The 23,180-nt window shown below is 49.4% G+C and overlaps 1 protein-coding gene across 1 annotated transcript; it reads left to right on the top strand.

Annotated features, from left to right (window-relative positions):
- The first annotated feature begins 277 nt into the window (after positions 1-277).
- Positions 278-8,559, top strand: TMEM275 (transmembrane protein 275). Its single transcript, XM_063166041.1, has 2 exons — positions 278-814; positions 4,664-8,559. Exon 2 carries the CDS (start codon positions 4,754-4,756, stop codon positions 5,300-5,302), a length of 549 nt encoding a protein of 182 aa, XP_063022111.1. The 5' UTR covers positions 278-814; positions 4,664-4,753; the 3' UTR covers positions 5,303-8,559.
- The last annotated feature ends 14,621 nt before the right edge of the window (positions 8,560-23,180 follow it).

Below are 23,180 nucleotides of genomic sequence, written 5' to 3'. Positions count from 1 at the left end.
AGCAGCTCCCCGCACTCCGGACGCTGCACCTCTCACCGCCGGCCGCCCAGCACGAACTCCCCCCGGCGCGCATCCCTCCGGCATCCCCCCACCATCCAGAGGCACCGACCACCGGTTGTATTTTTTTATTTAATTTCTCGTTAGGTGCGTTTCAAACCTTGGAGGGCTCCGTGCCTGGCTGCAGCACCGGCGAGCCCGCACGCCGCTCCTCGGCATCCGGCCGTGTCTCCCTCTCCCCGCCCCGGGGCTGACCCTCGGCAGGGATGCGCTCCCGGGTTTTTCCTCTCCCCGGGGGAAAAAGGGGCTGTTCTGCTCCGGGCACCTCTGTCAGCTGAAGGGGGCGGGAGCTGCAGCCTTGAAGTAGAAAAGGAAGAAGGAAAAGCAGCGGGGCGAGGATGAGCGGCGCCGGACAGCGGTGGGCGGTGGGCTGAGCCTCCGGCACCGCGGGCTGCGGGAGGAGGAGGAGGAGGCAGCGGAGGATGCGGCGGGGCAGGGATGCCTGGGCTGAGCACCCATCTGCCTAGGGAGAGCAGCATCGTCCTCCGAGGGCGAGGGAGAGAGTGGGGGCAAAGCGGCGGAGCTCTCTGAGCTCTGCAAGGACTGCCCGCCTGACACCCCAGCAAAGTTTCCTGAGCTCGGTGACGACAGGGGAGCAGGGATGTGAGATCCCCCTGCCCGCAGCGCACAGCTGGGCTTCCAGCCCCCGTTCTGCTGGGACGATCCATGGCTTTGCCATTCCCGAGTGAAGGGCGAGGGTGAGACCCCGGGCAGCCGCTCCCTCCATCGCCTTCCCCGGCTCCGCGCTCCATCCCAGGTGAGTGTCCTCCCCATCCAGACACCCAGGCTCTCTCTGCCCTGCCAGAGACTTTCCCAGCAGTTTGCCCACGAAAAAAAAAAAAGTCTTGTGCTTCTCCTGGCAGCTGAATGTTGCGTGCCTGTGTGTTTGTGAGCCTGCCTGTGTGTGGGGTGGTTGTAGCTGTCTGACTGCAATTTCAGTTTGCTGATCACTGTCATTATTTTTCTGTGCCATCACACCTCTGGAAAGGGGACTCATCTGTGGTCTGTCAAATATTTTCATTGTGCTGCTGCACTGAAGGATGACAGCTCAATTTCTCTCCACTACAACTAAGAGGGAAGCGTGCTTGGCTGTGCATGCTGCTGGGGCTGCTGCTTTGGCTTTAAATAATGCTCCTAAAATGCTGGCTGAATATGTCAGTGTGACCTTCAAGCTCTAGGAACTCTCAGAGATATGGGTGAAAGTCTGTCTTTGTCCCCCTGAGAGTATAGGGAGGGGTGGCTATTCCCCTGGAAGGAATCATTATAGCCTGTGGATTTCCATCATGCCAGCTTGAGTGTGCAGCTTCTATTTTTGCACAGCAGTGCTTGCAGTAGTGCATTTCAAACTGAAATATTGTTTGGAGAAGAAATCTACACTCCGACTGATATGAAAAGAACCTGTATCAAGCAAAGAGCCCAAAGAGAACTTTTTCCACTCCTGATGGAACAGAAATTGATCATTTTAATCAGAATAGTTTGGCTGAAAAGTTGGTAAGTTTTTAAGCCATTGATTTCACTGTAGTGAAAGGTAAAAGCTGCCAGATATCCTCAGGCAGGTCAGCAGTGGGAGCTGACCCACATCAGCCCATCCTTGTGCCTAAGAAGGGGACAGAGAAGCATCAGCCTGGGCTTTTGAAGATGACAGAAGAGCAAAGATGCTCCTGTTGTAATGACAATCAGAAAAAACATGGACTTTATGTTGTCATGGGGCCTTGTTAGGTAGAGGATAGCTAAGGCATTCTGTGGCTTTGGTTTCTTTTTTGCTTTATCCCCTCCACTGCTCTGTTGGCTTTCTCAGCCCCATGTCATCTGGTGGCCTAACAGGAATTCCTTGTGTGCAATCCCTGATGTTTCACATGGAGATGAAGACAAAAGCAACCACTGATCTACTTTCTAGGTGTTCCCAGCCCAAACATCTCTCTGTGCTGTGAGTTACCCTGTGGTGTGTGTGCAGATCATGCTCGGGAATCATGTTCTGCAATCATGCTTGAATTCCAAGATCTCCTGCCCCCAGCCTGATGGGAGAGGTTCCAGGCAGGAATCTCCAGTGATTCCATTGTTTTCTGCTGGGAAAGATCCATTACCCCATGTAGGTGCTGCAAGCAAAGGCAAGGGGAAAGAAGTTTTGCCTTGGACTTTGCATGGCCACAGAACACTTCTGGTGCAGCTGTGGAGAGGGTGTGACAAGCTTCACCCCCTGTGCTCAGGGGTCTGTAATGATGGACAAAAATTGCCAGGCAGAGAAAATGAGCTGTGAGGGACCATGCTGGGTGATCCCTCTGCAGCCTGGAAAGCTGCCAGAAACCACAGGGTCCCTTTGGAGTGGCTACAGGTGCCCACTGACAGATGGGATGGGCAACAGGTTGAAATTCCTCTTGAAAATCTCAGGGGCAGGCAGAGCTCTGGTGATGCCTTGCCTAAGAGCAGAAGCAGCTGGAGTGTTTAGTGTCCTGCTGGAGCCCAGCTGCCTGGCTCTTCCAGGAGGGAGAATTCCTTCAGACTGGAAGCAGGTGGGTGTGAGAAGCCAGGAGAAAGGGAGCTGATGGAGTGAATCTGTCATGTTTTTAACCATGAGAAGCCACATGGTTCCCTGGTGGGTATTTTGTAGTGGGAGAATGTGGGGCAAACCAAGGGGAAGAGCCACACTAAGGGTGTCTGCAGCCTCTGTGTGCTAAAGGTTTGGGCTGGTCTGCAAACAGTGCAAAAATGTGTTTTTAACCAGAAGCTATCTTGATGCTGGTGCAGGGCTGGTGAAGGAGGCAGAATCGGGGCTCCAGCTCCCATCAGCATGCCAGGGTTCCCAGGCAGAACAAAAGGACACTGCTAGGCAAACATGGATGTGTGTTAGCCTGGCTGATGGAGAAAATGCCCTTCCTCTCTCACACTCTCTCAGTATCCTGAAAAATCTCTGCCTGCTGAGAGACTTCTCCCCAGCCAGGCATCCCCAGATGGGGAAGGATTTAATCCTGTCCCTGTCAGCTCCAGCTGCCTCACTGAACAGGAACTCTGCTGAAAGTCCAGTGCTGCACACATCCAGGTCTAAACAAAAGCTCAAGCCAAGGAAATGAGATATGACACCTGACAGGGCAGCAGAGAGCTTTGCCTCAGCTGGAGGTGCCAGAAAATTTTATAACCTAGGAAACATATTGAAAATGCCCGGCTGATCCCACTGGTGTGTGTCAGTGTGATGGGTGATGGCTTATTATTTGTTGTTGGGTTTTGTTTGTTTGTTTGTTTGGTGTTTTTCTTTGGCTTTGTGTTTTTGTTTGGTTTTGGGGTGTTGTTTTGTTTTTGTTTTGTTTGTTTTGGTTTTTGTTTAATCTAGTGGCTACAGGGTGTTGATAGCACAACAGAGATTCTTGGCTCTGCCATAGAAACTGAGTGGTATCAGTTTTTTGCTGACAACACTTCTAAAAGGGATTTGACAGGAGAGAAGGGAAGAAGCTAGGGAGCTAGGCAGGAGAGGAAGGAAGAGCAGACTGCTATTGTTTGCAATCTGGCTGGGAAGAGAAACGCTCTCCTGCCTGTAAAATCAAAGACATCACCAGCAAACTGCTGACAAATTGGCTTCTGGCAATTTGACGTCCCAGCAAGTATGGCAAACACAAATCCAGCTCTCATCACATCCAATAATCTCCTCCATGGAGAAGCTGCTGTTGTCAGCCAGGGCTGTGTTACTGCCTTGGGTCCTAGACAGATCCCCACACAGGCTCTTTTTCAGCTTCAGCATCTCAGTTTCCATGAGCCTCCATCCTGGAGCTGATACTGCTCAAGCCTTGTTGAAGTTTGGGTTTATGGCTGCTGAGGCAAACAAGATTCCCAGCCCCCTTCTATGGGGTCTCCTGTGATCACACCAAAGATGGTGAGATGCATGGTTCAAATCATGGTCTAGCTGACAAAACACCCACATTTGCTCCATTTCATTACAGACTTGTGTGACTGACAGGGTGTCATTCATTGTCTGTGGATGGTGTTTGTGTCACTGACCATCCAATGCTACCTGCTCGAGGGATCTCCAGGGTTGTCTCTGTAGTCAGCTCAGCCTCCCAGTACAGACATCTTTGGGGATTCTCTGGGCCATCTTCTGGGACCTTTTGTCCCACTGGCTGGAAAGGCAACCTGGACGACTAATTTCAATTACTAGAGAACTGAGGCATGGAGCAAAGTGTCCCCTTTCTGTCACAACTGTGGACCATCACCCATTCAAAAATACATCACCAGTCCTGCAGTGAGGGGTGTTCAGGGCAGTCCTGGAGTCTGTTATTTTGGGCAGGTGTTGTGTGGGTGGCGATAAACCCTGTGCAACCAGCTATGGCACAGGCTCTCGCCGTGGCGTGCTCGGATTCACTTGGGCATCATCCACATGGAGAGCGAAGGACATGGAGCACACTGGGCTCAGTGCTCCAGCCTGAGGGTGACCATGTGTGACCACCGCAGTCAGGGTGGTCAAGTTCAAGGGAAGTCAAGTTCAGCCTTGAAAGCAGGCTTGGATTTGGGTTTGGTTTCTGGCACCAGCAGACCCAGAGAAGATGCTGGTCACCAGGAATGGCAGGGAATATGTGCTTTGGTTTATTGCCTTAACAGCTGCTTCTTCATTCCTCTCCAGGATTTCAAGGCAACAGGAGACTGGAAACAGTCTTCACAACACAGCATTCACCCTGTGAGGACTGAGGTGACCTCCAAGACTCTTCCCAGCATGTTCAGTGAAAAGAGCAGCGCCTCTTTGCCCCAAAAACCCAGCCAGAAGAAGACCCGACCCCAGGGCCTCCCCTCCCCTGCTCTCTGCTGTGCCTGTGGACTCTGCATCATGCTAGCAGGGATCAACATCACCTTAGTGGGAGCTTTTGCCTTTGGGACCTTCCTCCCTGTGAACAACCCACCCATCATCATCGGGCCCATCCTGCTGGTGGTGGCCTTCACGTTCTTCGGTGCCTGCTGCATCTGCAGCCGGAGGCCCCCGGCCCACGGGGCTAGGAAATCCAAACCAGGCTCCAACATTGGCCTCATCAAACCTGGCAACACAGCCTTTGAAATCGAAACCAGCGAGCACACGGTGCAGGACACCACTGCTGTCCAGCTGAGCCCCACCAACTCCCCCATCTCCTCCAAAAAGTCCACCCCGGTGCACGAGAACGCCAAGGCTTGCAAACTCTTCACCATGGAGGGCAACGGGCCAGTGGCCAAATACTCCACAGGGGGAGAGGCCATACAGCTCAACCTGCCCAGGGACCTGGCCACATCCTAAACCCGGGCAAAGCTTTTGTCAGCAGCCAGCCAAACGCTGCCATGGGCGGGCTGGAATTGTGCCATCAGTCAGGGGCGTGGGGAAGGTGCTAGTGGAAAGCCAGCAGTCAGTCAGGTCTCTCTGAACCACTTTAAGGGAGATGGATGCAACAGCAGAAAGAAAAATAATCCAGATTTTTTTGCTGAAACATGCCCATTATACAGTTTTTAAAAGAAAACTGATAACGATGCTGCTGCGAAAAGATGATCGCAGTTCCTGGAAATATGCTGCCGTTTTTGGGGAGCAGATAGAAGAGGGGAATGAATTAATTTGTCTGATATAATGTGACAGTTGGAAGGAGAGGCTACATGGGACTGACAAATGACAGCTCTTTCTTCTCAGAAGTGAAGCAATTCTTGGACATAAAAGAAGCAGGAACGCAGTAAATTACAGCTTGCTGCCACTCAGTCACAAGAAGATTTCAGCATTTTTAGTGCCAGACTTTTCGGCAGTAGGGACAAAGCTATGTCTTTGCTACTGAAAAAGCAGTGTGAAACCATCTCTCCTCTGTTGAAAATTCTTGCCCCATCCTGCCCTCATTTGGGTGATTTTACTGCCCATTCTAAGAGAAGGAACCACAAGGATCACAATCAGCGCTGGTATTTTCCTCTCACGTTAATGAGCTTGAGCTGCAGCTGTGCTACTCCTCTCAGTGTATTTCTTGGAAGATCAGTCAGGCTGGATCCTTGGGGATGAGCTCCTGGGGTAACCAGAGACTAACAGGAGCCTGCAAATTAAATTTTTGGGCCGTGATTATGTATTGAGTACTAGGCAACATTCTTCCCATATTTTTGTGGAAGGCTGGCCTGGGACACGCCTCAGGGCAGGGGGTAGATAACTGTATGGGCTTCAGAATAGCTCTGCTGGAAGATGGTGACTGTGAGATCCATTGCCCAGGAGTGAATCTTTGCTGCAGGAAATTGAGTGCTCAGGGTGCTCACAAAGCAGTGGGATGAGTTTGCAGAAGAGAATTTATCAAGAGCTGTTCCAAGCAAAGACGCTCCCTGTGCCTCAGAAAGACCCTAATCTGATGGAATAATGCTGCAAAGGATTTGTGTTTTTCCCTGGGGGGACTCTGGCTGGGAGCACAGTGCTGTGCTGATGGGCTTTGCTCTGACTCCTGTTCAGTGTGGGGAAGGACAGCACTGCCAGGCAGGACTTGTATGTGGGGAGGAAGCAGCAAGAGAGTGGATCTTGAGTGGGAATGGCTGCACAGGTCCTCTGTTTATGGTAACTCAATATTTGAAATGTGTTTTTTGGGACTTTGAATGACAAGGAAATCATCTGGACCACACCATATCACTGCAGTGGCCCAGCTAGCCCAGGATCCAGTTTCTGACAAGGCTGAGAGCAAGGTCCTGAGAGGAACATAAAGACAGGGGAAACCAGGATGCTGCTTGCCAGAAGTGCTTTCCCAGCTTCCAATGTGCTATTGCTTAGGAGCTTCCTGAGCTGGAAGTGGTGCCTGTATGTAGCAGCCCTGAGTGGATTTCTCCCCCATTTGCGCCTTGACTGTCTGTCAGTTCCCATCATTTGTGATCCTGCAGCAGAGAGCTGCACACTTTGGCTTCTTTTCATCCTGCATCCTCCTACCTCTCCCTTTCATGGCTCAAATTTCCCAGGTTAGAAGGGTCAGCAAACAGCCCATGGCCTCACCACCCCTTGGGTTTTCTGAGATGTGTTTTCCATGCCATATTCCCTCCATCTCTCTCTCTCACAGAACTTTACATCTCCTGTAGCCAGAGGGGCTCTTCCCATTCAGCCCAGCAGCAGCCGCTTGCTTGGCTGAGGACAACACACCCCTGAGGCTTTAACCACCAGAAATCCATGCAGAGAGAGGTGGGAGGGCTGAAGGGGAAATGTTGGAGGACAGGGAGGGGTTGTGGCATGGCCAAGGCTCCCCTTGGCCACCAGGTACCTCTGTGAAGAGAAAAGCCCTGGTGCTGTACAGGCCATGCAGGAGGTGTCCTGGCTGCTCTGGGGAGCCCCTGGGCAGCTGATGTCCCTGCATGAGCCCAGGTAGGATGAGGTTGAAGTAATTCCTTGACAAAAGGTTAACCCAAGAGTCGTAATGTGAGTCCTTGAGCCCTCCAGCAGTTTGCTGCCTCCAACAGCTCCTTCTCCACATCTTGATTTTAGCAGGGTGTGTCTGTGATGATGAGGAGGAGAAGAGGCAGGTTTGGGACAAGGGTGTTTGTGTAGGGCTGCGTAGATGCGGCTTCAATCTTTGGTACAGCCTCCAGGTCCTGGGCAAGCATTGATGTGTGCTGTGAGTGGCAAACACCTGCTCCAGCTCCATGGAAAGCTGCTTTAGGGATGAGCATTGCCAAGGTTGGCATTGGCACACCTGATTCTGGAGATTGCTCTGAGCTGGGTGGGTGTGCACAGCCTGACCCCTGTGTGATCTGCCCGAGTGCTCATTTCTTGGAGAGCTCTGGCCCCAGCACTGCCCCAGGAATGCAGGAACTGCTGTGCTGACAAAAAGGCTCCCTCAATTTTTGCCTGCCCATGAGTGCTGTAGCAATTAGGCAGAACAGCTTGCTGATGTAGGTTTGATTCCCAGCTTGCTGGCCTCACTAGCATACAACAGCTTGGAAATCTTTTAGAGACATTTCCCGTGTGAATATGGTTACTGCAAGACTTTGAGCACTCAGAGCCAAAAAATTAGTGAAATCAAGTGCTAAGCACACAATTCCTTTCTTTGATCGCTGCAGTCTTGAAAAGCAGGACTGGAGAGCATCACTCCTCATCACAGCTGCCCTGTGAAACACTACCTGAGGTGGATAATGCAACGTCTGACCAAGAGAGGACAACCAGCAGAGATGGTGTCTGGGCAGGCAGAGGGGTAGGAGCAGTGAGATGCTGATGTGAGGTGGGTGTGCCCACCAGAGATGCCCTGGTGTGGTGGGTGTGCCCCAAGCTGTGATCCACACCTGCCTGCCCAGCATGGTGTCCATGAGAACATCCTCTGCCTCCCTGCTCTTGCCTTCTTCTGTCTTTTCTAATTCCCATGTCTGTGTGTCTGCTCATCCCCATGGTCAGCTGTGCCTGATGTTGCTGTGAATTTTGTGCCTCCTTGTGTAGTGGGAGATAAGGAGAGTTCCTATTCTCCAAGTCAGCATTTCTGGTGTGAGTCTTTTTATAAAAAATTGCTGTTTCCGTGTGTGCAATGTGGAATTTGGAAAAGAGAGACACATTAAAATAATTGCACTCAGAAAGCGTTTGGCCTGTCTGCACTTTCATTCTAACAGCCACCTTCTCCTTTATCCCCAGACTGTGTGTGTGTGCCCCAGTCCTGTCTGTGTGCATTTTGCCTCGTGCTCCTCACTCTCCTGCTTGTTCTCCCAGGAAAAAGTGTCCCTAAGAATTCACATTGCCTCTCAAATGCCATTTTCCTTGAAGCCCTGGTTGCCTGAACACTGGTCTTACTGCACACTCCCACTATCATTGCTTTGACTAACAGGGGAATAACCAAATTCAGCCTTTTTTGGCTGCAGGTGTGTGTTTAACCCCCAGCTGGGCACCTGGCCAGGCCAGATGTGAACTGTGGGATCTCAGGGACACAGGAGGAGCAGGGCTGTGGGCTGGGCTGGGTGAGGGCTGTGGGCTGCTCTGATTCAGTGCCTCTGAATCAGAGAGGACTGGGCTGCATTATTTCAGCCGATCCTCCCCAGCCCCGGGTAGAGATGATATTTAATTTATGGTGCAGGGGAGGGAGCTGTATCTGTGTGTGCCTGTGTGTCTAGGATTGGTGCTGTCACCTTTCTGTGCCTGCTCTGGGCTTAGCCCAACATGGTCTCCTGGAGATGAGTCAAGGAGGGATGGCACAGGGAGAATAAAGAGGATTTGAGAGCCTTGCAAATTCACCTCGTCAAAGGGCTTCTCCTCCATGTGCAGCCAAGTGATTGGAGATGAGAGGAAATCTCTCCATTCCAGGCAGCCTGGCTGGTTAAAGACCTGAGAAATTAGCTGGCTAAGAAGGCTCCACTGACAATGTGTGTAAAATGAAAACCTTTTCCCTGCAGAAAAGGATTTTTTATTTTTTTTTTTTTGGTCGTTAGGAAAAACTCCCTGGAAAGGTTTTTCCTTTTTAGAAGCGGGGCCAGAGAGAAAAGCATGGAGGAGAGTTTGCTGAGCATCCCCTGCCTTCCTCCTGCACTTGCAGCCTGTAGCATTTCTGCACTAACCTGAGCTTCTCTTTCCATCTGGAAGAACAAACCAGAAACATTCCATGAAATGCAATTAGCTTTTTCTAATTTCCAGCCCAAATTTATATGTGGCTGGTTTATTTCCTTTTATCCTTGTACCAACAATGGCTTTTAACCAAGATACCTTTTAACATCCTGGACATTTTTATCCCTGAAACATTTTAGGTTTGCTGCAGGTCTCCTAGAGCTTTTCTTTCAATGGGCTGAGCTGGCTGATTCCTTCCATCCTTCCCTCCTGTGAAATACTCACATTTGCCCAGGAGCCCTTACTGCTCTCTGCCTTATTCCTCTGATTTTGGCTCAGGAGCTCCATGAAAACTCCTGCACAGCCATTCTTTTGCAGGACTCCCAAGCCCACAGTGAAGTACAAACCTTCCAGGTCTGTCTTGTGCAAGAAACTGGGCATTTTCCTTGCAAAAGGAAAGGAAGAGGGGGAAAAAAAATCACTGAAAAAGCAAAAACACCCATGAAAATGTGAAATTTCCATTTGCAGAGTCTCTCCATTAAAAAAAAATAAAATGAGCTTTTATGTCATTAGTCTCCATTGAATCCATGGCAAATGTGCTCAATTTAAAGGTTGAAAGGCTGTTTTTCTCACACTGTCAGATGCTGTCAGCTCAGCTGAGCTTTCAGCACTGGGAGAGACCCTCGGGCACTGCCAGCAGCCCCACTACAACCTGCTCTAGGAGAGGTTTGAGAAAATCTGTTTAAAACTCCTGGATTCCAGACTGATGGCCCCAAGGAGCTCCTCCTTTGGGGTGGCCCTGCCACATGTCCCCAGAGTGATGTGGAGCCACAGCAGGAGTCAGCTCCCTGCTGCTGTCTCACACACTTTGCTCTCACACACTTCCTCAGGAAGACAGGAGCTTGACTTATTTAATTTTAAAATTAATTTGAAGGTCTTGGAGATTGAGCCCATGCAGTGGTGGCCAGTCTGGGGGTGAGCACGGCTCACCAAGGCTGCAGAAGGCAGCAAGGTTGGCTCCACACAGGCTCCTTCCCACACCTCTGCTCATCTCATTTACACAGCCTGGGCAGAGCAGATTTCACTGTTTCCACCAGCAGATCTCCTGCTACTCATCATCATCATCACCCTGAGCCTGTCCCTGCAGGACCTGCCCACACTGAGCTGGTTTTGGAGCCTCAGAGCACAGACAGTGTCAGCCTGGGAGGACAGATGAGGTTTTTCAGGGCATTCACGCACACAGAGTCCCCAGGAGTTTTTCCAGGGAGCCCAAAGTCATCTGGAAATTTTGATTTCTTGAAATTGGCCTGTCCTGAGAATACACTGGTTCTCATGATGCTTTTGCCAGGAAATAAACTTCCCGGGTTCCAGATGAAATTTCCGATCCAAACGCTCGAGTGCTGCTCTATTACTCAATCCTCCAGGCACCCTAAAAAAAGATCTTGCTGAACTTTTTCTCCACATAAGGACCAAACTTCAAAGGCAGCATTGGGACTACAGCTCCTTATCAGACCCCCTGTTCTCAATCAAATCCAAAAAGTCAAATTTCTCAGCGCTTCTAATGAGCCATGCCTCTGGGATCTGTGTACCCTCCCCAAGACATCACAGTGGGTTTCTCCTGCTGAAATCTTCACTGGAGTTTCTCCTATCCATCTGCTGTGACAGCAAATACAACTTCATACATTGTGCTCTGGCCTGCTGCCAGATGGATATTTGATGAAGTTATAAAGTCAGACAGAAAAATTATTTCTTTTGCTGGCATGTAGGCAGAAAAGATGCTTCTTTTGGAGACAAATCCCTCTCTGTTGTTACCTCGGCATGAGAAATCAGTTTGATCTATAGTTCATTTTTTCATCTCCAGCTGAGCCAGGCAAACATGATGCTATCATTAGGAGCTGATCCTCCTTCCCCCATGGCAAGCAGCTGCTGCTTTATCCCTTTTGCTGTCTCCAGGTCTCTGCAGTCTCCATTTGGAGGCAGGTTTTACATGTACAAACCCAGGGGGTCTGGCTCATGCAGCTCTCTCAGGGCTGGGCACATCACTGCTGCCTGCACCCCAAGGCTGCTTGTGCAAATCAGTAGCCAGAGTTGTTTTCTGGGAGCCTTTCACAGGGCCGTGGAGTTCACTGGAGAAAAATAACCTTTATCTGGCAGCTACAACTGCACCTGGGAGTGGCAGAGCTGTTTGCTCCAGAGAGGTGAGCCCAGGCAGCAGAGCACAGAAAGCTCCCTGAGGCTCCTTTTCCAGCTCCATCCCACATGGTGTTCTGCAAATGGCTTTGCTTTCTCATCCTTTGTCTGAAAACACCAACTGCCCCAAAACTTTTGCTGTGTCCTTGCTGGATAAATGGATTTTCATAGCCATAAGTCTCTGGAAATCTCTCTGAATGTGTTCTGACACCATGCAGACGTCCAGCAGCCCCATCCATGCCCCTGGTGTTTTGCTGTGTGGGATCCAGTAGGGCAGATCCTGCCCTGGGTAAAGAGAACACAACAGGTAAGAAAGGAAATTGAGGCACAGGGCTGAAAATGGGGAGCTCAGCTTTTCCCAGGAAAAGAATAAAGCCACAACTCTCAATATCTGTAACATCTGTAACAAGGAGTTCCATGCCTTAATCCTGTGTTGTGTGGAGATCCACCTGCCCGTGTGTGCTGGCTTCCTTTGAAGGAGAGGGAGGAAACACCATCTCTTTTCCTGATTAAACCTCAAAACACACCTTTTGGGTGGGCCAAATTCAAACACCCAATAAAAGCACCTAGATTCCCTTGTTCAGGGCAGCAATCTCTGAGGGTCAGCAGCACAGAGATGAGTTTTCTCTGCAGGGAACTGAGGGATGAACTGGCTGGATGATCCTGTTGGATGTTGTTTTCCTGACTCGATCCATTTCTCTGGCACAGGGCTGAATTTCCCAGCAGCTCTGGGCTACGTATGTTTTCATAGAACCTCATTAAATACATAGCTTCAGTTCTGAAAATCACATTTGTTCTAAATAAGAGCTGTCTGCTGGGAGAATTAATTCCTCTGACTTAAGTCACCTCCCTGGAAGTGATGCTGTTGTCTTTGATTTCATGGCTCGGATGATTACACTTTTCCAACACGCAAAAATAACGAGATTAGGGAATTTGTGGCAATGAAGGCAAAGAGGGGGAACTGGCTAACAAAAAAAGGGATGAGAAATTGAATTTTCCTCTTAAAAGAAAAGGAAATGCCTACTTCACAGAAACAGTTTTGCTTTGGGGAATAACAGTGGGGGAAATTCCTTTTGAATCAAAATCTTTTATTAAACCTCTCAGGTTTGTTGCCACATTCAGAAAGCTTTGGGATAATGGTGGTAACTCCCATTATTAGTTACCAGCCACCCATTAGCAAGGCTGGGGGTGACCCTCTGTCCCTGTGACACAGGGAGGAAAACCCAGGAGTGTTTTCCCTGAGGATTTAGGCAAGCTGACAGTGAGCCTGTGGGCTTCTGGCAGGGCATGGTTGGTGCAGAGGCACTCCAGGATGTCGGGGCAGTGGGGAGATGCCAGACCACACTGAAACTGAACTTGTCACAGTTTGCTGATGGGAAAAAAATTGTCAGAGAAACTTCTTATCTGCAACAGGCAGATAGTGATGGAACAGGGTGGAAGAAGTTCTTTTAAAACTAAAAGAGGAGAGATTTAGATGTTAAGAAGAAATTCCTTCCTCAGAAGGTGGTGAGGAACAGGAACAGGCTGCTCAGGGAAGCTGTGGATGCCCCATCCCTGGAAGTGCTCGAGGCCAGGCTGGATGGAGCCCTGAGCAACGCAGTTTAGTGGGTGGCATCCCTGCCCATGGCAGCAGGGCTGGAGCTGGCTGATGTTTAATGTCCCTTCCAGCCCAGTAGATTCTATGATTCCATTCTGAAACGGGGCTGGTGTCTGCCTGTGCACACATGGCACACGTGGGCACCCCACACTCCTGCTGCCAAACCTCAAAGGACCAGCCAGCTGATGTGCCTCTGTGATGCCAGGGATGGGAAAAAAACACCCCCCTGGGAGTGGGGGAGACAACTGCCAGAGGGAAAGGCTCTTCTTTGGTGACACTGGGAGCACTTTAACACTCGCAAAATCATTAGGTTTAATGTTTCTGTTATTTTGCTGTCAATTCTCCTAATGGTGCTCCAGCAGCATGGAGTTGAGTGAGTCATAGAAGTAATTATTAACTAGGCTATGGCACTGAAAAGGCATTCAAAGTTCAATTCAGCACCAGCCCCAGTCGATGTGCAGGGTGTACATTCATTAATGAGCAGGTGCTAAGTGCTGAGGAGAGAAAAGGAGAGAGCCCATTCTGTATGAAATATTTTGCCTCATTATTCCCCACAGGGAAAAAGGTAGCAGCAGCAGGTGGAGGGAATAAATGGGAAAAAGGGCATACATCTTGATCCTCACATTTTAAAGGGCATTTGAAAGCCAGGCACTCTGGGTTTTACTACATCAGTGCTCAGAGTGATGCAGGGACCCAGAGGTGTAGGCATCTGTGGGTGCAAAGCATGGCAGGAAGCTGTTCCAACAAAACTTGGGAGTCTGAGTGGAAATAAACAGGCAAAAGGGATGTTTTGGATGTGGGGAACTGGATGTGCCAGGAGATGAAGTGATGTGACCAAGGTCACACAAGGATTTGGTGGCAGAGGAGAAAACCCTGCACAGAGTTAGTGCATCCTATGACTCACCCAGCAGAGTTCCCCTTTTCCTAGACGTGTTTTCTGCTGAGGGCACACAGCCACCCTTCCAGGCAGACCTGTGGCTGGGGGGACAGAAGTACATCAGCTTTCCCCAGCCATCTGTCCTTCCTCTGTCATTACCTGCAGGAAAATGGCAGAGAAAAAGTTCCCATCAACAGTGCCAGCCTAGCCTGGGAGGCTGGGTTTGTGTAAGAATTTTTATTCTGTTATATTTCCATGTTCTGGGGAAAAGGTTCTGTTTCACTTTGGAGAGCAGGAGTGATAAAACACATTTCTGGAGGCAGGAAGATGATATCTGCTGAGGTGAGCAGCAGCTGCCTGGAACAGCAATTACAGACCCTGCAGAGGTGTCATGGGTCTGGGCAGGGAACCACCCAAGGCACTTGGTTTGCATTTCATGAGCCTGGATCTGTGTGAATAAAAGTGAAGAGTCGCTCAGAGGAGATGATGGGCTGTCTGGAGTGAGAACAGCAGTGATCTGTCTTCTTTCATGATGTGTGAAGCAGGGTGAGGGAGATGGGATAGGAACTTATCTGTACCAAGCCAGAGGCAGCTTCCTGAGGGACTGAGTCCATCCCCACGGCCACAGGGTGAGGTGAGCAGCTCGTGTGTCCCATGGGAGCAGAGCTGTGGCAGGCAGCGATGGAAAGGGCTGGGCAGCCTTCTCCAGGGCCCTGGGGATGCTGTGCATTCTACCACAGGGCTCCTGCACATCCCCTGGCACCCAGGACTGGTGTCTGTCTGCCCCTGCAGTTTGCATTTGAGGTGGGTTTGTGGTGAACCCACTTCACATTCACAAATCTCTGATGCTGTCATGGGTGAGGGAGCCTTGGGGACAGGGGATTCACCAAAGAAATGGATTGAAGGGTTGAAATGGCTTTTTTTGTTTTTCATATGAGCGAGCCACAAGAATACCTCAAGCCCATTTGACTCTCACAGTTTCTTCATAATCTTCTAACCTTGCTTTTCCCCTGTGTGTCCAACATCCCAGACCAATGATACCCTTTCAGTATCAGAAAAAATGCAGAAAAACTCTGCAGAAAAAATGCAGTGGAAACCAAGGACTCTCACCAAAAATATAAGAGTCAGGGAGTCAACACATTCCAATGAAACCTGCTTTGGTGATGAGTTCTAGACAAGCTCTGAGCAAGGTCTCGCATTTCAGCTTCACGGGTTATTGGGACTGCTGTGATAACTCTGCTTCTAAATGAAAGCAAGCCTGTGTGGGCTCCTCAGATGGTTTCCATGCAGATGATGCCTCCAGCTGCCCCCAAAAGCTGAGTTCCACAGCAGCAAAAAGAGCTTTATAGCCTTGGCTCTAATTAACTCCCTACAGCAAGAGACACTTTGGCTGTAACACACCAGTGGCTTTCAGATATGCCATTTATCAGCTCCTAAATGCAATCAGAGCCAGTTTGATCCAATTAGGCAGCAGCAGCACAGGATGGCACCATGCAGCCTGTGTGCTGCAGCACTCAGGACAAGGGAATGCAGTGCTGGAAGAATGAGGGAATGCAGTGCTGGAAGAATGAGGGAATGCAGTGCTGGAAGAATGCAATCTCTCCATCTAGGGTACAGTGTCATCATCCTTCCATGTCAATCCCTTTCTGTGGCTAAGGTGAAAGTCCTCAAAAAGCACTTCAGTGTCTGCCAAAGGCTGAGCCTTTAACTCTTGCATGTCCTGTAGACAAGCCTGGTTGTCTCTTCCAAACTGCAACGGGGTTTATGGTGCCAAGAAATTTTAAGTATCACCCAGATTTGACTCCCTGCTATGGGCAGGAACACTTTCCACTGCACCAGGTTGCTCAAAGACCAATCCAACTTGGTCTTGAGCATTTTCAGGGATGGCGCAGCCCCGACTTCTCTGGGCAACCAGTGCCAGTGCAATCAGTACCAAGCGCCCTTTTCACATCACTATCTGCCCATGTAAAAGGCCTCTTTTGCTCTGGTTTGTAAGCTTTCTTCAAATACTGGAAGGCTGCACTGAGGTCTCCCCAGAGTTTTCCCTTCTCCAGGCTGAACCACCCCAGCTCTCAGCCTCTCTTCCTAACAGAGGGGCTCCAGCCCTCCGAGCATCCTCATGGCCTCCTCTGCATTCACTCCAGCAGGTGAGTGCCTGCATTCCTGCCCCTTCTGACCTTGAGGCCTTACCTGGGGGACAGCTGTGAGCTGGGAGGGTTTTCACCTCATCAGCCAAGCCTGCAGTGGGTACACAATAGGTGTTGGAAAGGTCTCTGTGACGGTGCTCACAGGGGTCTTAGGATGAGGGAAGAGATGAGGATCTGACTCCATGTTTCAGAAGGCTTGATTGATTATTTTATGATATATATTATATTAAAACTAAACTAAAAGAATAGAAGAAAGGATTTCACCAGAAGGCTAGCTAAAAACAGAATAGGAAAGAATGATAACAAAGGCTCATGGCTCAGACTTCCTGTCTGAGCCAGCTGGGTTGTGATTGGCCATTAATTAGAAACAACCAACATGGGCCAGTCACAGATGCACCTGTTGCATTCCACAGGTGCAGATAAACATTGTTTACATTTTGTTCCTGAGGCCTCTCAGCTTCTCAGGAGGAAAAATCCTAAGGAAAGGATTTTCATAAAAAATGTCTGTGACAGGTCTCCTTGGTACATGGATTCTCCCTGTGGTGGGTTTGTTTTTTTTTTTAATGATCTGCTAATGGTGCTCATGGAGGCACCAGTGAGGCTGCTGCTTCCCCCATTTTCTGTGTGTTTTTATCTGCACATCTCTGTGCTGGTCTCAGTCTGGATTCTGCCCCTTTGCCAGAGTCCAGTCCCTACCACCTTAGGCCAAGCTTACAGGGCCAAATTGCACCCAGAAACACCCAGCACCAACTCAAATGATGGTGTCATCCCTGAGCATCTGTGGTCACCCAAACTGTCAAACCAGAATTTCCTGCAGCTATTAAAATACAGGAAGCCTTGCACTACCTTAAAGTTGTGCAATTTCCCCCTTCTTACAAAACAAAACAAACAAAAAAAAAAAAGTAATCAGTCACCACAGATCACAGATCTTGCTTCTCTTTTTGGTTTTGCCCCTGGGGAGCTGACTCCATTCTACATCATTCTGTTGGGCCACTTGCAAACCCATCCTTCTCCAGAGCCACCTGTTTAATGCTGAATTAATTTACATTTTTTAAAGTGCTTGTGTTTGCTTCAGCAGAGAGGCTATGAGTTATTGCCTGATCTGCTTTTCTGCTCAGGAGGTTACAAGGGCCTCGTTAAACAGAACAGAATATGCAAAGTGAAAGGTGACTTACCCATTGAGCAACACTGAAGTTTAGAAACATCAGGCAGCAAGACAAGAGCTCTTACATCACTGCCTGCAAAGCTTTTTGCCCTGAGTTCAGTGTTTACATAAAATTATCATCAAGCCATGAATTTAACTGAAAACTGCCAGTCTGAATGACAGTTCAGCTCATGAAGTAGATCCCATTCAGGTGAGCAGCAGCTGTATGGAAAGTGGGTTTTCTCCAGACTGATTGATGAGGAGGTACCAACATCAGGAGCTGTCTGCTTGAGGGATGAGGCACCTTAAAGCAGTGGCTTGGCTTGATGGATGCCAGGATCAGATCTTGAGGAGCAGAGCAGATCAGGTGGGATCTGAGCAAGGAGACACTCAGTGCTGCTGGAGAGGCACTGGAAGGAGAGCTGAGAGCCAGCAGGCACAGCCAAGGGCTGGAATTGGGCTGGGGATTGGACCAGAAGTGTTTTCTGCTGCCTTTGACACATCAGGTGGGGAGGGCACCCAAGAGGAACACTTAGGCTGGGTGCTGCCAAGGTCTGCTCTGAGCAGCTTCACCAGAGGTTAAAATCAGATGCACAGAGCATCAAGGGGACTGGAGCCATTCTGGCACTGGATGCAGTGGTTCTTGCAGCAGCCTGAGGGATGCTGTGAAGGCACTGGGTAGTGAAGGCAAACCAGCACAGTGCTGGCATTTGGCAGGGAGAGACAACATTGGTTACGAGTCTCTTTTCCCACTGAGTCGCTGCTTCCCACCAGATAAAACCAGATTTAGCATCCTTGGAAGTGCTGGGCTATTGGGCTGCTGTTCTGTCAGCCTGGCCAAGCCTGTGCCAGCTCTGCCCCTTCTCTGATGCCCACAAGTCCCCAAGTGTCACCTCCTTGTCCTCTGTACCTGCTTTGTTCCCCTCTGCCCACAGCTCTGGGGTCCTGCAATGAGCTTGTGAACCAGGGAGCTGCTCTTCCCCTCTTTTTCTTTTTTTTTTCCTTTCTCTTTTATATTCCTCTTTTAGCTTTATCAGGCAGTCTAATAAAATATATTGTCTCTCCCTATAAACCTTGCCTCCAGAGACTTAACCACACTGAGGTTGCTATAACAACAACTGAGCTCTTTGCCAGCAAGAAACGAAGGAAAAAAGGCACTGGGAAAACCAGGGGAGAGCTCAGCAGAGAGAGACCCCCCTGCAATGTGTCACTTTATCCCTGGGAGGGGCAGATGAGGCAGAGGAGAACCGAGGAGAAGCAGCAGGAGAGATCAGAGTCCCAAATCTGCTGGGGATGTGCTGCAGGACTCTCCCCTGATCAGCACACAGATCCCCTGAGTGACTTTTGGGATTGGGAGTGGGATTCGCCCTGCTCAGGTGAAAATCCAGGCGCACAAACACCCTGACACGGTGCCCAGCTGCACTCACAGAGCACAGCTCCCATCCCATCCCAGCCAGGAGGGACGGAGGGGTCCAGGACTCTAATCCTGGGCAAACCAGGCACAGGTTTCACATGGATACCACATCTTCCTGTGACTGCAGCTGGCCAGCAAACGTTTCTCCTGCCCCTGAGCACAGATGTTCAAGCAGCAGGAGAGGGGCTGCCATGGTTCCTTGGGCTGAAAAGAGCCAGGAAGGGCTCAGGTGAAGAAGAGGAGGTGGAAATTGCTGGCAAAGGCATGCAAATGTTTGTAGAAGATGCTTGTCCTAGCAACTTAAAACCAGGAAAAAGGGTAGGAGAGCTTATCTGGAGTAGCCACAGATACCTACAGGCAGGGACATCTTCTCCATCCTTTACTGCTCTTTTTAGCTGATTGCAAATGCCACAGTGAAGCTCCTCTAACTCCATCAGCCAGGGATTTATTCTAACCAAATCTTAATTTTTCCCTCCCAAGTTATGGATTAGGGGCTCTGAATTGTTAAACATCTGAGGATTGCCAAGAATAGAGAGTTTGTTAAGCACCCTGAGAGCTGGGCATTAAAGAAAGTTAAGTTATTGTTCTCGGATCTGCTGCAGAGATGAATATTTATGGCTCAATCTAGTTTTCCAGAGTCTCATCATTTCTTATGTCAACTGTATTTTATAGAAATGTCCACAGGGAAGGAATTGACTTTTGTCCTGGGCCCAAACCAAACAAGCTCAAGCAGTGATTATTTGGGTTTTGAAACAGTGGGATAATTTAATCTAAACATCTATTGATCTCCTTCTGCACTGGAATCCTATGGTTAAACATCTGCAAGGCAATGAATAGCCTGGAGTACAAATTCATTACAGAGTCATCAATAGGTACTGAGCTTTAGACCGAGGAAAAAAATGTTTGGTAATCTGCTTACTTTGGAGTAAAAATAAAAAAGAAGATGCAACTTCACCCAGCTAAAGATACATCAAAGGCCATGAGGGAACTGCTTCCTGTTGCCAAGGTTTGAAAGGCAGCTCCATTTCCAGCCACATGGTTCCCAGTTTGGGACAGACATGGGTAAATCCTTCAGGAAAATAGCTTTCATTTTCCCCCAAATCAGATTTTGAAATAATAAATTTTAAAAATAGTTAAAGTTTGGGGGAAACAGTGGCAAATCTGGTGTTGCTGACCCTGATCCCTTCCCTGGCCTTCAGCTTGGGATGAGTTTTGTGAGTCCTTCCCTGGCTGTGCTCCCTCCTAGAGGCAGCTGCCTTGGGCGGTGAGCAAAGTGATTCCCATATCTGTTAATTAATTGGTGCAATCTGTTAATGAGGTTTATAATGTACTTTGTGGGCCATCTGGACAAAAGATGATTTCGAGGACGGCTGCAACACGTCCCTGCCTTTTATCAACTGTAATGGTTAAATATGGACTAATTAGGGGGGACACACAAAGCAGACAGTGAGAGCTGGGGCTCTCACTGGTGGATTTATCATTGGTGGGTAGGAACTGCAGCTAACAGGGAAATCTGTGCCCTCCTGAGCAGGATGGGGGGATCAATCCATGCTGAGCAGCGTGGCAGCCCAGACCATGCAGGGGGCCAGGGGCAAAGCTCAGGGTGCAGGGGATGCAGGGTGGCAGCAGGGCTGCTCCACCTGCCTTCAGGCACAGCAGATGCTTTGCAGTCCTCCCCCTCAGCAGCTTCTTGGGATCCTCCTGCCAAAATCTGGCCCATACTTCACTGTTGTGGTTGGAAATCTAAAGGCAGAGGGCTGTCAGTTGTTTTGATCATCGCAGTGCAGTAATACAATAATCACCAGGTGCCTGGGATATTATTTAAATGTACAAAACAAATATTAGGGAGTGGGAGTGCAAAGAAAAAATACTGAGAAGAGATAGACCCAGGCAAACCCAGAGAAATTTCTTCTCTTTGGCCCCTGCCCTCACCTCAGCCCTCAAATAAAGTGATGTTCACCTCATCCCTGTTTGTCAGAGCTCATTTCCCTTGCAAGGAAATAAAAAGTGCTCAGGTCTAACATATGCAGCAGGGAGATATGTGAGCATCTGGAAGAGAATCTTCTTAATAAATCATGTGCAAGGTAAACCTTTTGTGAAAACACCCAGGATCCACTTCGCAAAATGACTCCAATAAATGACAAAACAATATGCAGGCACTCTTAAGGAAGTAAGAGATTAAACAAAGATCTAGAGCTTATTATCATTGCTGCTTTGGGGCAGGAATAATTTACAGTAAAAGACACCTGCCTGATGTGCTGTTTAGGAGTTTTGCAATGAGTTTTCTCATTTCCCTTTCCTAGACAATGCTTGAAATTTTTTGTAACCAGAATAATTTGAAAAAACTTTGCCCCTTCTACGTACATTTTTTTCCACTCACCAATGCATAGATCTGAATCCATAGCCCATTAGAGCAGAAATGGCAGCAGAATGATGACCACCCAAAATAGCAACCATTTATTGTAGCTGTTATCCAAATCCCTCTGAGCTGAGCAACCTGGCATCCACCAGAAGACACCCCTTTCTAGGACTTGGATTTAAATGTTGTTTGGTTTGGATTTTTAGTGTCAATATACTCCCCTGCAGAGGAAAAGACTCAGTAGCCTATCGTCAGGTTGTGTCTGGGAACTGACTGGTATTTGTCAGCAGTAAGAATGTTGACTGCCATGAGCCAAGATCCTGAAGCCTTTGGGTTGGTGAGATTCCTGCTTCTGGGGGCTCCTTCCCTCCAGGAACAGCAGCTGTGTGATAAACCAGCACACACAAATGTTTCTGCACCCCTCAGGCTCTGCCTGTGCCTGTCCTCTCTCAGTTGTTCCCAGTCTCCACCACGCAGACTTTTGTTCAGCCTGTGAGTGATGAGCTGCAAATACAAATTGCCTTCCACCAACTCTAATGTCTGGTTTTATACCTCTCATTCTCACCAGAATTCCTCTTAAAGCAATAGGGATGCTTGATAGGGGCCTGGATAATTCTTTGTGGGGTTGAGCAGTTTGAAATGAGCCCCTCTCCCCATGAAAGCAGCACTTCCAGCTCCTCACTGCCTCTTTCCACTGCCCTGAGAATGAATGGGGCTTTATTTATAGGCAAGGCACAAAGCTGAAGGCCCAGGATGAGAGCTGCCAGCTCCAGAGACAGAAATAATATCTGTGATTGACCTAAATGTCCAAGGCAACCGCTGACAGCCTAAACACAGCGCAGGAGCAGAGCCTTTAACGAATAAACTGAAGGAAATTTATACCCAAGGCTGCAAAAGGAGTCCTTGGGAAATAAAGGAAACAAATCCCATCAGCCTTTCAGCAGCAATTGCTGGAGGTAGATGCCCAGATGTCATCCTGCTGCTACACGGACCTATCTGAGCATGACAGAGATTCTAGAGCAAAGAGCTCTGACCTGACAATCTGCAAACTCCAGAAGAGATCCTGACCTGGCACTTCAGCTCTCAAATTCTGCATGGGCCAGGCCAGAAATGTCCTGGACACAGCCCTGGGAGGCTGATCCTGATCTGGCACTTCAGCTCTCAAATTCTGCATGGGCCAGGTCAGAAATGTCCTGGACACAGCCCTGGGAGGCTGTGGCCCTGCAGGGTGGGCACAGCAGCTGGCACAGCACAGTGGGGAGCTGCCACCAGCCAGGGCAGTGCTGAGCTCAGCAAACAGCCTCTGGTGAGTGAGGGGTGATGTCCGAGCACTCGATGCCTCAAAAACCTCATGCATCAAGGTGAGAGCCAAACACTTCTGTGAGAATTTTTCTGGAGGCAATTCAGCCCACAGCAATGCAGATCTGGGGATGTCAGGGACCTTCTAGACTCACAGAACAACCCTGGAGGTCATTTATATCCCACATCCCATCCTCATCCCTAGAATCCTTCCCCACACTTGACAAAAAGCAGCAAAGCCCCTGACACCCCCCAGCAGAGCAACCAGAGATCTTTGCTGCCGTTGTGAGGTGGAAAAGACCCTGAACAGGGGGCTGAACAGGGATCCTCAGACTAAAACACAACCTTAGCTAAGAGCTGGTGCTGCATCCTGGGCACGGGAGCTGTAGGAAACACAAATCCCGCTCAGAGCACAGGGAAACGAGGCAGCTCCCAGTGCCTGTGCTACCAGATGGGGCTGGCAGGTGTCACTAGCAGGAAGCACAACTGAAAAAGAAGAGCAGGAATGTTCAGCTCAGATTCCCCTATCAACCCTCACTGCTGGGTCGGGGTGTGAAATTTGGCACAGCACAATACTGGGGGAATTGTAGGTATTGCAGCAGCCAGGTTGGGCTCATGATCAGTGATGACCAGAGCACC

Source organism: Melospiza melodia, chromosome 11, assembly GCF_035770615.1.
Source record: "Melospiza melodia melodia isolate bMelMel2 chromosome 11, bMelMel2.pri, whole genome shotgun sequence".
Taxonomy (NCBI): domain Eukaryota; kingdom Metazoa; phylum Chordata; class Aves; order Passeriformes; family Passerellidae; genus Melospiza; species Melospiza melodia.
Note: the sequence above shows the minus strand (reverse complement) of the source record. Positions and strands in the feature narration are given on the sequence as shown.

Bases quoted from the DNA above. Each gene is read 5' to 3' on its own strand.
- TMEM275 (XM_063166041.1), top strand. From the start codon at position 4,754: ATGTTCAGTGAAAAGAGCAGCGCCTCTTTGCCCCAAAAACCCAGCCAG.